Source organism: Squalius cephalus, assembly GCF_949319135.1.
Source record: "Squalius cephalus genome assembly, chromosome: 4".
In the NCBI taxonomy this organism is placed as follows: domain Eukaryota; kingdom Metazoa; phylum Chordata; class Actinopteri; order Cypriniformes; family Leuciscidae; genus Squalius; species Squalius cephalus.
The window spans coordinates 39,836,307-39,848,665 of record NC_137125.1 but is presented as its reverse complement, the minus strand read 5'-3'; the positions used below and the strand labels follow the sequence as shown (position 1 = coordinate 39,848,665).

Below are 12,359 nucleotides of genomic sequence, written 5' to 3'. Positions count from 1 at the left end.
GAGAACCGAGGTTACGTTAGTAACCGAGTACGTTCTCTTACGAGAGGTTCTCTCGTACTGCGTAAGTCTTACGCTAGGCTAGGGGAACACAGTGTAAAACACCGTGCATGCTAAGATCCAGCACCAAAGACCCAAGGGCAAGTGCCCGGGGTTCATAGTGCACAGTCACCAAGGGAACTCACAGGGAGTCCGGGAAGAGGGAGGGGCGGTTTGTTGTTGTAATGGTTTGTTGGCAATATTAGCCGCTGGACTTTGCAAGCATCACACCTCTATCTAAGACCATCAAGGTACGTTTGGTATAGGCTACTCTGATTTGAGACAGACTAATGTTCTAATCTCGCATAGGCCTACTATTTAAAAGGAGAGATTACAACATTTTTTATATTTTGTCTTCTACAATCAGCTGTAGCTACTTTCAGGATTTTTTATGCATATTTTTCATATGAACCATTCATAATGAATGGGACTTTCCGATAATAAGTTTTGGTAACACTTTACAATAAGGTTCCATTTGTTAAAGGTTGTATCAGCGATTTCAGGCCCAAACATAAATGATCACATTCATCTAATCTTTCCTAACGATCTGCTAGCTACCCGCCCCATAAGCATGCCGTCAAAAAAACGCGTCTCTGTAGGCAGCCTAGGCTCTGAGATCTGCACAGAAAAACAGTTGGTTTCACCAACCACTAAACCAAAATAAATAGTGTTCCAACCAATCACCGACAGGGGTGGGTGTTGTGAGGTCGTCACAACTGTCATAGGCAACCATGCACGAGCGCAAAACCTCACAACACCCACCCCTGTCGGTGATTGGTTAAACGTGTGACATCGCTTAGAGCTCCTTTAATAATGTCTTTTCTACCTTTCTGTGGTTAGTTGCGTACGTAATTACTGACAGAATTTTCATTTTAATCCTTCAATTAATTAGCTAACATGAACTAACAATGAGCAATATTTTTAAAACATTTACTAATCTTTGTTAATGTTCATTGTTGATCATTGTTTGTTTAAATATTAGTTTACATTGCATTAACAAATGTTGACAAATACAACTTTAAATGTATAAAAAAAAATTATCAATAAATGTTGAAATCGTCATCGTCTAAGATCAATAAATGCTGAAGAAGAATTGTTTGTTGTTAGGTCATATTCACTAATCACTGCAGGCACCACAGTACAGAACTTGGTGTCTTTCTGCATTCTTATTCTTTTTTAGATGTTTCTTCCATATTGTTCTAATTATTGAGCTGCTGGACATTTACATGTTCATAAATGAGTTCATAAACATCTGGGTTTTTTTTTTTTTCAGTACAATTACAAAAATGATCAGTTTACATTCCTTAGTGGGGCTAAATTTATGTTTAGTTTTGTCACGTTTGTGCAGATTTGTGTTTCCTCACTGGACTGAGCGTCTGTTAATGAAGAGATGAACAAGGCAGAGAAAATCATTCTTTTCTCTTTTCTGCTACAAGGTGTGGTTTATTTTCTCTTCTTCACATCTATAGTTTTTAAACAACTAAAGTGTGATGTGAAGAGTGTGAATTCAAGTGCTAAACTTTTATTCTGTTTATGAGACTATAGTGGTCAATTTTGTTTGTAGCATTTTGTATAATAAAATGTGTTTATCTGCCAGAATGCTTCAGTGTTTGTTTCTGCTTGTTTGAATGATTTTCATCATGAGTGTGTTGTAGATGTTTGCTGTAGAGATTTCAGCATCAGTCTGTCAGAGAAAATTGAAGCTTTCAGTGGATCATGTGTGATTATAAAGTGTACATTTGAGATTCAGGATAAATATGACAAATACCTCACTGAGAGTGCTGCTATAGGACAGTGGTTCAGAGATGGACGTGATGTAAATAATCTAGTGTTTAAGATACCAAACATGATCACTTTAAAGGGGAAATAACTGGAAAACTACATGAGAAGAACTGCACTACTATCTTTTATAATGTTAGATCAGATCATAATGGTACATATTACTTCAGGTTTGAGAGTGGTCTACACCTACAAAGACAACACCACTGTAAATGTCATTGGTGAGTGATTGAGTAATTTTTTTTAATGAAAGTGTTAAATTAATATTTTAAATGTATTTGTCATGCCATTATTGTCAGTATACTTAATCTTGTATTTGTGTGTATTTCAGAGTCTCCCCCCAAACCCACAGTGAAGCTGAATGAGGATCAGGATCAGGAGGTGTTGGAGGGGAGCTCTGTGAGTCTGCGCTGCTCTGCTGAGACTCTCTGCTCCTCTCCTCCACCAACTCTCACATGGAGCTTCACTCCCAGAATCCCCCTCAGTGAGAGCAGCAGACAACAGGAGCTCCTCATCTCTGATCTGAACTTCACTGCTACTCACCGTCACCACAGAGTCACTTTCACCTGCACTATAACCTACCAGCTACAGGACAAGAACAAAACAGCACAGGACAACATCACATTACATGTTCAGTGTAGGATGTTTTTGTGGCATCAGCTCTTTTCTCCTCCATAAGACGCCCATAAATCTATACGTATGATATCATTCTCTTTTTCTTTTTCAGATGCCCCTAAAATCTCTCCCTCCTCCAGCTGTAACGGAACTGATGTAACTGTGTGTTTCTGTGAGGGTGATGGGAATCCCTCTCCTAAACTGGAGTGGCATCTGTCTGGACGTCCTGTCAGTAACTCTTCAAACACGTTCATCAGTGAAGAGCGATTGAACAGCACAGGCTTGAGGAGCTCCATCACTCTACATCAGTCACTCTCACACACATCCACTCTGCAGTGTGTCGGTAACAACACTCATGGCACTGCAAGAAAACTGCTTCTATCTGTTGCACGTGAGTTTCAGTTCTGTGATTCATCCCATAGAACACAAATATGGCCCTGTCCCATGTGGCACACATGTGCACTTGTGGTCTTGTGAGATTGTAGGGGGTCCCATTTGTTTTTTTAGGTTTCAGAAGGGTGCTTGCGAGCGCCCCTTTTCAGACGATATGTGCACTTTTGCTGTGTCTGCAAGCTCACGATCTGCAGACCTCTTCTGGAAAGTTAAAGCGGCATTACGTCATGAAAGTGTGGACTGAAGAAAATCGCAGAGGGCTTAGGTTTCCATTTGGGACAGGGCCTATCTCTACCCATCCCACCCATTCTCCATACTGCTTATCCTCTAGGATTGTGATTGTGGGAAACTGGGTATCTTTCAAGGCGTCACTTTCAACCATGCTTCAATATCTGACGCTCAAAGCACCCTTTAGCGTCCATATGAGACGCATAACCCTACCACAGACCTAAACCTACCCAACCGAAGCGTCACATATTGACGCTAAAGGGTGCTTTGAGCGTCAGATATTGACGCTTCCGAAAGCGTCAGTTACATGACGCCTAAACCTACCCATAACCGAAGCGTCACATATGGACGCTAAAGGGTGCTTTGAGCGTCAGATATTGAAGCATGGTTGAAAGTGACAAAAAGTGACGCCTTAGGTATGAGAATGTGTTGATTATTAGTAAATGAAAAAAGTCATAACCGTATAAGTCAGTAATGCTAATGATAATCTCTCACTTTTATATCATTCCTATGCTCCTGCCATCATTGTTATCTTGTTGTTTAAAGATTACGATATGATTCGCTTTTCCTTGTTAAATTGAATCAGTGGATCATCAGTGAATTTCTAAACACTCCTTTATTCTTCTTTAGGTTTTAATGTTTCCTCTGTGATGACTGGAGTTGCTGTTGCGGCTGTGCTGGTCATTATGTTCTGTGCTATTACATTTATCTGTGTACGGTAGGTGAACGACACATATAAGGTATTAAGAACCGTAGCAGAACAACCATAATAAATTACTTAGAGAGAATAAAAGATAAGGATCATAGACTCAACATATGATTATGAGCTGATGGATTTTGTTTTATATAAACTCACTCATGCTTTTGACATATGGTGCAGATGAAAGTGATTTATCCAGTTTTGTGGAGAAAAATATTTAAACACAACTTTATTCCAAGAACAATATTCCTATTGAGAAAGAGAAAAACAAATTATAACAAAAGTTTACATCTAATGACTCCAAAAATGTAATGTGACAGTGAAGTAAAATATAATAACATGTTGCCTTATTTTGAATAAATTAATATATACAACTTAATATAATACTTTTACACTTTTTTTTTTTTGTTAAAATTAAAAAGCCTTTTAAAAAACAAACACAATTATTTAGTTGTTTTACCACTCATTTTGGGCACTTTCTGCTCCTCAAAAATATCAAAGTGTATTTTAATTTAGAAATTATAACCATAGAAGTTCATCATAGAAGTGATGTATTCAAATCATGGTATATATGAATTACATTTTTACATGGGCCTAATGTATGTTTGAACAAATTAATAGATCTAAGCAAAATAAAATGTATGAATGTTATTTGCATTATATAACAAAATATCAAACCAAGAGGCATTTAACATTTCACAAAAATAAATAAATTAGCATTTAAATGATTAAAAATAGATATGGAATACAAAATGAACACAAAACATATTTTGACACTACACTTAGTGGTTATCACTATTGTGAAAAACAACACTATGGTTACTTTACACATCCACTAAAAAAACGTAACACCAGTTGATCACAAATAATAAATAGAGAAGTTAGTTTTGAGAAAAGCTCTTACATCGTTTGTTTGCAGATGCCACTTGCTTTGTCACTTTGTATCTGCATTGCAAAGGACACTCAGACATTTTTTAGTGTGACTAAGTGGTCCAAAAAATGTTGGGGGTCACTGCACAAGTTTATTCACTTGCCAGTCACATCTGGCTTTTGATTTTGCTCTCTGTAAAGCTAGCATGTAACTGATATTAAAAATCAACACGTTTTCAGAAAAGAAAATATTAAAATTCGGGCAGTCGTTTGTTTAGTTTGTTTTAAAAATGTATACTGCATCAGGATTTGAAATCGGCCCCCCATAATTACTATAAAATTACAGATCATGGCTCACAGTCTTGTAGGAAGAGAGTCAGAACTGTCACTGTTGCCCAATCAAAGGGGGAGAAAGGTGCAGGACGCCCCCGAAAAAGTCATTTAAACAGTAAGAATGCGTTTCTTTGTAGAGCGATAACATAATGGATTAAACGTTATTAACCCAATATCCTTTCTTTTCAGGTTGTCCACCAAGCTGAAGGTGAGTCTTCTTTGTTATGACTAAATAGTAAGACATAATATATGATGATGATGAAGTTTGAGAGTTTTTTTTTTTGTTTTTAGGCTCAGAATGAGGCAGCAGACACATATGCTTCTCTTCAACTCTCAGCTCCACCCTCTGAATATGAGACTCTGAACATTAAGAGAGGTGACGCACAATAAACAACAAATGCACATTTTATCTCCTCCTTTGTTTTCTTCACTCAGTTGTTCTTTCATGAGTTATGCAATGCTTGTATTTCCACATGAAAGACTCATATAAAAACAACTCATTTCACATGGATGCTATGTCTGATACATTACAAAAGCATGAAGACCAAGCCTCACTGGCAACAAATATGCATGTTTTTGTCATATATTATGGAAATCTGTTTAGTTGTTTGAAATAAACATATGTTTCATACACATTACACATTTGCAATTTGTTTGTCAGGAAAAAAAGGTTTAGATGGCTTGATTTGATAGATGATGTGTCCCAGTTTCACTACCTATACTGTGCTGTAAAAGTATGTACTCTTTTGTTTTTGTTTTTTGTTTTTTTTTACAAAATAAAGTAGATTAAAGTTGGCCCACTTTATATTAGATGTCTTTGACTACTATGTACTAACATTTAAATAATTTTTTTATACAATGCACTTATTATGTACATGCATGTTTTTACATTGTACTTCATTTAAAAAAAATACCTGCAAAAAAAGACTTTTTTTTTTTGTATAAAGATGCATTTAATAGTTAATGTCCAGAAGTATCTCTTTTGCTACTATGCTATTTGTATCTTTATTAAAGTTCACAATGTTAATATATAACATTAAATAATTATTTATTTATTATTAATAACTCAACCCCATTTCATGTATCTAACCATCTGTCTCACACATATACACCATGTTTAAATATCTTTTTATTCGTGTTTGTAGTTCTGAACCAAATTCTCATCCAAAGTGCAATTGTTTGTGGGCAATATTAGCCGTCAGACTGTGCACGGATCACACTTCTACCGGGAATAGAAGACCATCTTGGTATGTTTGGTATACTATGATTTGAGACAGACTTATTCTAATCTCACATACTATTTAAGAAAAGGAGAGATTAGAAATGTTTTTAAATGTGCATGTACTCTAGTTTTTATTTAATCTGATATGTCTTGTGTCTTTTTGTGGACTATTATATGGACTGTCTGATAAAAAAAACTTGAATTGTCTTCTACAATCAGCTGTACTTTCAGGATTTTATATGCATAAATATAAACATAAATATAATTTGGTATATTTTCTATACCAAATTAACTAACATGAACTAACAATGAGCAATATATGTTTAAAACCTTTATCAATCTTTGTTAATGTCATAAATCGACTTATTGATCGTTCATATTACCCACAGTGCATTAACAAATGTTGACAAATTCAACTTTGGACTAAAAATTTATTAGTAAATGTTGAAATTACCATTGACTAAGATTGATAAATGGTGAAGCAGTCATGTTAACAAACTTATTAACTTATGTTAACAAATGAAACCTTATTGTAAAGCCTTAGGTAAGTTTTTATTTCAAGTAAATCTCTATTTTTTTAATTTTTTTTTTGTGTAGAATAATGACTTGTATGTCTATTTTTGTACTCTTCTTCTGGTTTTTGATAGTCTACTGCTGCAGTATTTTCCCCCATGATTCAGGCTTCTGCTTTCTGTTATTAAAGATGATAACCATAAATGCTTTTAAGAAGTGAAGTCAAAAGTCCATATATGGAGAAATATCACAGCACAGTGTTGCATTTTCTCTGTTCAGTCAGCGGTGTGGGTGAATTCTGTCAGTAAATCTGGGGGTTCAGAGCAGTGATGTAGCGCAGATCTTGGTGGAAGTTGTACAGTAAGTTGTACGGCAGCAAGAAGAGACAGTAATAATTACAGTGAGCGTCTCTATATGTCCTACTGACTCCAAACAGTATGTTCAGAACTGAACATTTTTCTTAGATTTTTTAATTCACCAATGCACTTTTTCACCACAGCTTTATTTGGAAAAAATTGCAAGAAGATCCCCAGTCCTGTCTTGATGCCACAGTATATACTTATGTAAAAATATAAGACAGTTTTTAGGGAATTCAGTAATGGCTTACTTTAGTTGTTTCTGCATATTAAGTTAAAGAATGTAAATGGAAAGTTAATTTCTAAATTTCAAATGATTTTAAAAGGCTGCTGCTGATGAGCTAGTAAGGCAATGCAGATTCATACATTACCACTTAAAAAAATTACGCTCTTTTATGAATTCTGAGCAGGAAACTGATGGAACTGTCACATTTATGTTTTAATACTGGAAATGACAGCAACTGAATATGTCTTAAAGTTCAAAGTCTGAAGTATGATCAGTTTACTAAATTATTGATATGATCTTCCACTTTGTAAAAGGAAGATACTATTTAATGTTGCTCTATCTGTGAACAGGATGTATGTTGATGATGATAGAGGAAGTTGTTCACTAGCAGTCAGTCAGTTTATTATGTTCACACAGTACACTTTCACACAGTCTCAAGTCATCGGCAGACGCCATAATACAGAACTTAGTTTCCTTCTAAAAACTAATTTTTCTTATCTCTGGCAAGTCTTGAACTCTTCTTCTTTTTTAGATGTTTTTTCAGATTTTTTCAGTGTTGTTCTGTTTATTGAGCTGCTGGACACTTACAATGAGTTCATACATATCATATTTTTGTCGCGTTTGTGCAGATTTACAAGTGTGTGTTTCCTCACTGGACTGAGCGTCTGTTAATGAAGAGATGAACAAGGCAGAGAAAATCATTCTTTTCTCTTTTCTGCTACAAGGTGTGGTTTCTTTTCTCTTCACATCTAGTTTTTAAACGACTAAAGTGTGATGCGAATGAGAGCATGAATTGTGCTAAACTATTATTGTGTGGTGCTTCAGATAGTTTACTTACAGACAATTAAAAACATTTATACAATGTTGAAAAACAGCTCTTTTCTCAAGACTACTTAAAAAGAAGATTATTACTATTTAAATTAAATATCAGTGGAATATTTTATTTCACTGTTGCTTCTGTTCTGCTTATGTTTATCCTTTAACAATGACCCTGCAAAGTAAATTAATGTTTTGAAAAAAAATATATATTTTTTTTTAGTTTTTAGCATTTTGTATAACAGAAATGTGTTTGTCTGTCTGAATGTTTCAGTGTTTGTTTCTGCTGGTGTCTGAATGATTTTCATCATGTGTGTGTTGTAGGTGTTTGCTGTAGAGATTATGGCATCAGTCTGCCAGAGAAGATTGAAGCTCTCAGTGGATCCTGTGTGATCATAAAGTGCACATTTGAGATTCCAGATGAATATGACAAAAACCTCACTGAGAGTGCTGCTATAGGATTTTGGCACAAAGATGGACATATTGCAAATAATATAGTTTTCAACTCCAGCGATCCCAAACATGATCACTTTAAAGGGGAAATAACTGGAAAACTACATGAGAAGAACTGCACTACAATTTTTTATAATGTTAGTTCAAATCATGATGGTAAGTATTACTTCAGGATTGAGAGTGGTGTTCTGAAATACAGCTACATAAAAAACACCTCCACTGTAAATGTCATTGGTGAGTGATTTGAGACCTTTATTTATAAATGAATGTGTTAAATGACTTTTAGTTTTTTTTGTCATGCTTTCATTGTTTCATTCTTGTATTTGTGTGTATTTCAGAGTCTCCCCCCAAACCCACAGTGAAGCTGAATGAGGATCAGAATAAGGAGGTGTTGGAGGGGAGCTCTGTGAGTCTGCGCTGCTCTGCTGAGACTCTCTGCTCCTCTCCTCCACCAACTCTCACATGGAGCTTCACTCCCAGAATCCCCCTCAGTGAGAGCAGAAGACAACAGGAGCTCCTCATCTCTGATCTGAACTTCACTGCTACTCACCGTCACCACAGAGTCACTTTCACCTGCACTATAACCTACCAGCTACAGGACAAGAACAAAACAGCACAGGACAACATCACATTACATGTTCAGTGTAGGATGTTTTTGTGGCATCAGTTCTTTTCTCCTCCATAAGACACCCATAAATCAATATGTATGATATCATTCTCTTTTTCTTTTTCAGATGCCCCTAAAATCTCTCCCTCCTCCAGCTGTAACGGAACTGATGTAACTGTGTGTTTCTGTGAGGGTGATGGGAATCCCTCTCCTGAACTGGAGTGGCATCTGTCTGGACGTCCTGTCAGTAACTCTTCAAACACGTTCATCAGTGAAGAGCGATTGAACAGCACAGGCTTGAGGAGCTCCATCACTCTACATAAGTCACTCTCACACACATCCACTCTGCAGTGTGTCGGTAACAACACTCATGGCACTGCAAGAAAACTGTTTCTATCTGTTGCACGTGAGTTTAAGTTCTGTGATTCATCCCATAGAACACAAATATGGCCCTGTCCCATGTGGCACACATGTGCACTTGTGGTCTTGCACACGTGCACTTTTTTTGGATTGTGGGAAATTGAGGATCTTTCAACTGATGATTAGTAAATTAAAAAAGTCATAACCGTATCAGTCATAATGCTTATCTCTCACTTTTTATATCATTCCTATGCTCCTGCCATCATTGTTATCTTGTTGTTTAAAGATTACGATATGATTCGCTTTTCCTTGTTAAATTGAATCAGTGGATCATCAGTGAATTTCTAAACACTCCTTTATTCTTCTTTAGGTTTGAATGTTTCCTCTGTGATGACTGGAGTTGCTGTTGCGGCTGTGCTGGTCATTATGTTCTGTGCCATTACATTTATCTGTGTACGGTAGGTGAACGACACATATAAGGTATTAAGAACCGTAGCAGAACAAACATAATAAATTACGGTAACACTTTATCTCGATAGTCCACTTTAAACATTCTGCTAACTATGAGTAACTTTGCAACTACATGTCAACTAACTGTCATTAGAGTTTTAGTAGACTGTCTGCTTAATATTTACACTTTATTGTGATGGTCCCCCAATAGATATTCTATTGACTATAAGTAACTTGGCAACTACAACTTACTAACCCAAACCCTAACACCTAACCATAACCTAACAGTCTACTGACAGTCTACTACAGTCTACTAATACTCTAATGAGAGTAAGTTGACATGTAGTTGCAAAGTTAGTAGAATGTCTAAAGTGGACTATCGAAATAAAGTGGAACCTAAATTACTTAGAGAGAAGAAAAGATAAGGATCACAGAACAGACTCAACATATGATAATGAGCTGATGGATTTTGTTTTATATAAGCTCACTCATTTTTCTGACATATGTTGCAGATGAAAGTGATTTATTCAGTTATGGGGAGATCAACATTTAAATACAACTTTATTCCAAGAACAATAGCACCTATTGAGAAATAAAAAAACTAATTATACCAAAAGTTTACATCTAATGACTCCAAAAATGTAATGTGACCATCAAGTAAAAAATAATACCTTGTTTACTTACAGGAATAGGTAAGTTTAGAACTTAATTGTAAGCCTTTTTCTTTTTTTTTAAGTAAAAACTTTTTTAATTATTAATGAGGAGATTTGCCTCTCATTTTGGGCACTTTCTGTTCCTCAAAAATATGTATTTTAATTTAGAAATTACAAACATGTTCATCATAGAAGTGATGTATTCAAATATGTATGAAGTGCATTTTTACATAATGTATGTTTGAAGAAATTAATATATCTAGGCAAAAAAAAAGTATGAATGTTTTTGCATTATATAACAAAATATCAAACCGAGAGGCATTTGTTAAAAATAAAATAGTAAAAGTAAAACATTTCACAAACATTAGCAAAATTAACATTTAAATTTTAAATGATTAAAAAGATATACAATTCACAATAAACACAAAAAATATTTTGACACTATACTTATTAAATTTACTAATATGATGAACATATTACACAATGGTTACTTCACTTATCCACTAAAAAACACTTTGACCCAGGCTGACTTAGAGAAGTTAGTTTTGAGAAAAGCTCTTACATCATTTGTTTGAAGATGCCACTTGCTTTGTCGTTTTGTACCGGCAACATAATGGACATTCAGACATTTTTAAGTGCGACAAAGGTACTGAATACTTTTTGGGGGTCACTGCATTAGATGATTTTATTATAAAAGCCAATCCTGTCTGGCTTATGGTTTTGCTATCTGTGATGCTATTATATAACTGATATTATAAACATGAACACATTCTTTTCAGAAAAAAGGGTATGAAACTTCAGCAGACTAGAAGAGAAGATGGTACAAGAAACATTTCGACCAGTGACGTGAGTTACAAATGACACAAAAAAATCACATAAAGGATTTATTCACTACAAAAAAACCTGACGTTGTAAACAAACGTAAACTTATTACCAACCTAATAAAGTACACAAACTGCTGAACAATTTACACAGACACAGTAGAGCTGATTCAACCCTGTCAATGTTTTAGGACGTTCCACATGAAAATGAAGCAGAGTCTGTTTATGCCAATGATGTCGTGATGTCTTCTGCTGGAACTGCCACAGAAAATCCAGAATCCTTCATTTACTCCTCCATTGACTTAACACCTGAGTCACGAGAGTTCGGGAGTGCCTCCTCACTTCATTCTGACTACACTTTGGTCCAACATTGTTCTGTAGGAATGGCAAATGCAGAGAGCTCAATAGTTGAGTCTTCAAGAGCAATAGAGGCTCAGGTGATTGTGGGAGCAGATATGGTCACTAAACAAACCGAGTCAAAGGAATCCGAGAAAGAGCCATTTGCAGACTCCGCTCAGCTTTACGCAGTGGTTAAACGTCGTAACCCATAGAGAACTGGAGATTTTGCCATTTGTTTTCTCCTAAATATTTCTGATATATATATATTTCAATATATATTTTTAACATCAAGCCTCATTATTTCTAACATTTGACACAACTTTAGATGTTGCTGATGGGTTGCAAAATGTGGTTAAAATCCAAAAAGCGAACGGATGACTGTTAAAGACAGTGGAGTGTAGATTGACTTCAGGAGGGGCACAAAGATAAAAAGAGCACTGTAAAAATTGTACGAGTAGTTCTTATACAGCTTTTTCATTTATTGTATTCAGTAAATATTCTCCCCAATTTTTCTGTTATTTTATAGCCTGGTTAAAACCAGACCATGCTCAGTAGTAACTGAGTTATGGTCTGGCAAAGCTTCATTAAT

The 12,359-nt window shown here is 35.4% G+C and overlaps 2 protein-coding genes across 2 annotated transcripts; both read left to right on the top strand.

Moving 5' to 3' along the window:
* Positions 1 to 1,966: 1,966 nt before the first annotated feature.
* On the top strand, positions 1,967 to 5,344 carry LOC307157690 (sialic acid-binding Ig-like lectin 10; the record flags this gene model as incomplete). Its single annotated transcript, XM_079869616.1, has 6 exons — positions 1,967 to 2,036; positions 2,147 to 2,452; positions 2,543 to 2,821; positions 3,682 to 3,769; positions 5,144 to 5,162; positions 5,246 to 5,344. 6 exons carry the CDS (start codon positions 1,967 to 1,969, stop codon positions 5,342 to 5,344), a joined length of 861 nt encoding a protein of 286 aa, XP_079725742.1.
* A 2,912-nt stretch (positions 5,345 to 8,256) lies between these two features.
* LOC307157689 (uncharacterized protein) lies at positions 8,257 to 11,982 on the top strand (the record flags this gene model as incomplete). The annotated part of the gene is made up of 6 exons (XM_079869615.1): positions 8,257 to 8,269; positions 8,412 to 8,534; positions 8,879 to 9,184; positions 9,275 to 9,553; positions 9,878 to 9,960; positions 11,623 to 11,982. The coding sequence occupies 6 exons, from the start codon at positions 8,257 to 8,259 to the stop codon at positions 11,980 to 11,982; spliced, it is 1,164 nt and encodes a 387-aa protein (XP_079725741.1).
* Between the last annotated feature and the right edge of the window lie 377 nt (positions 11,983 to 12,359).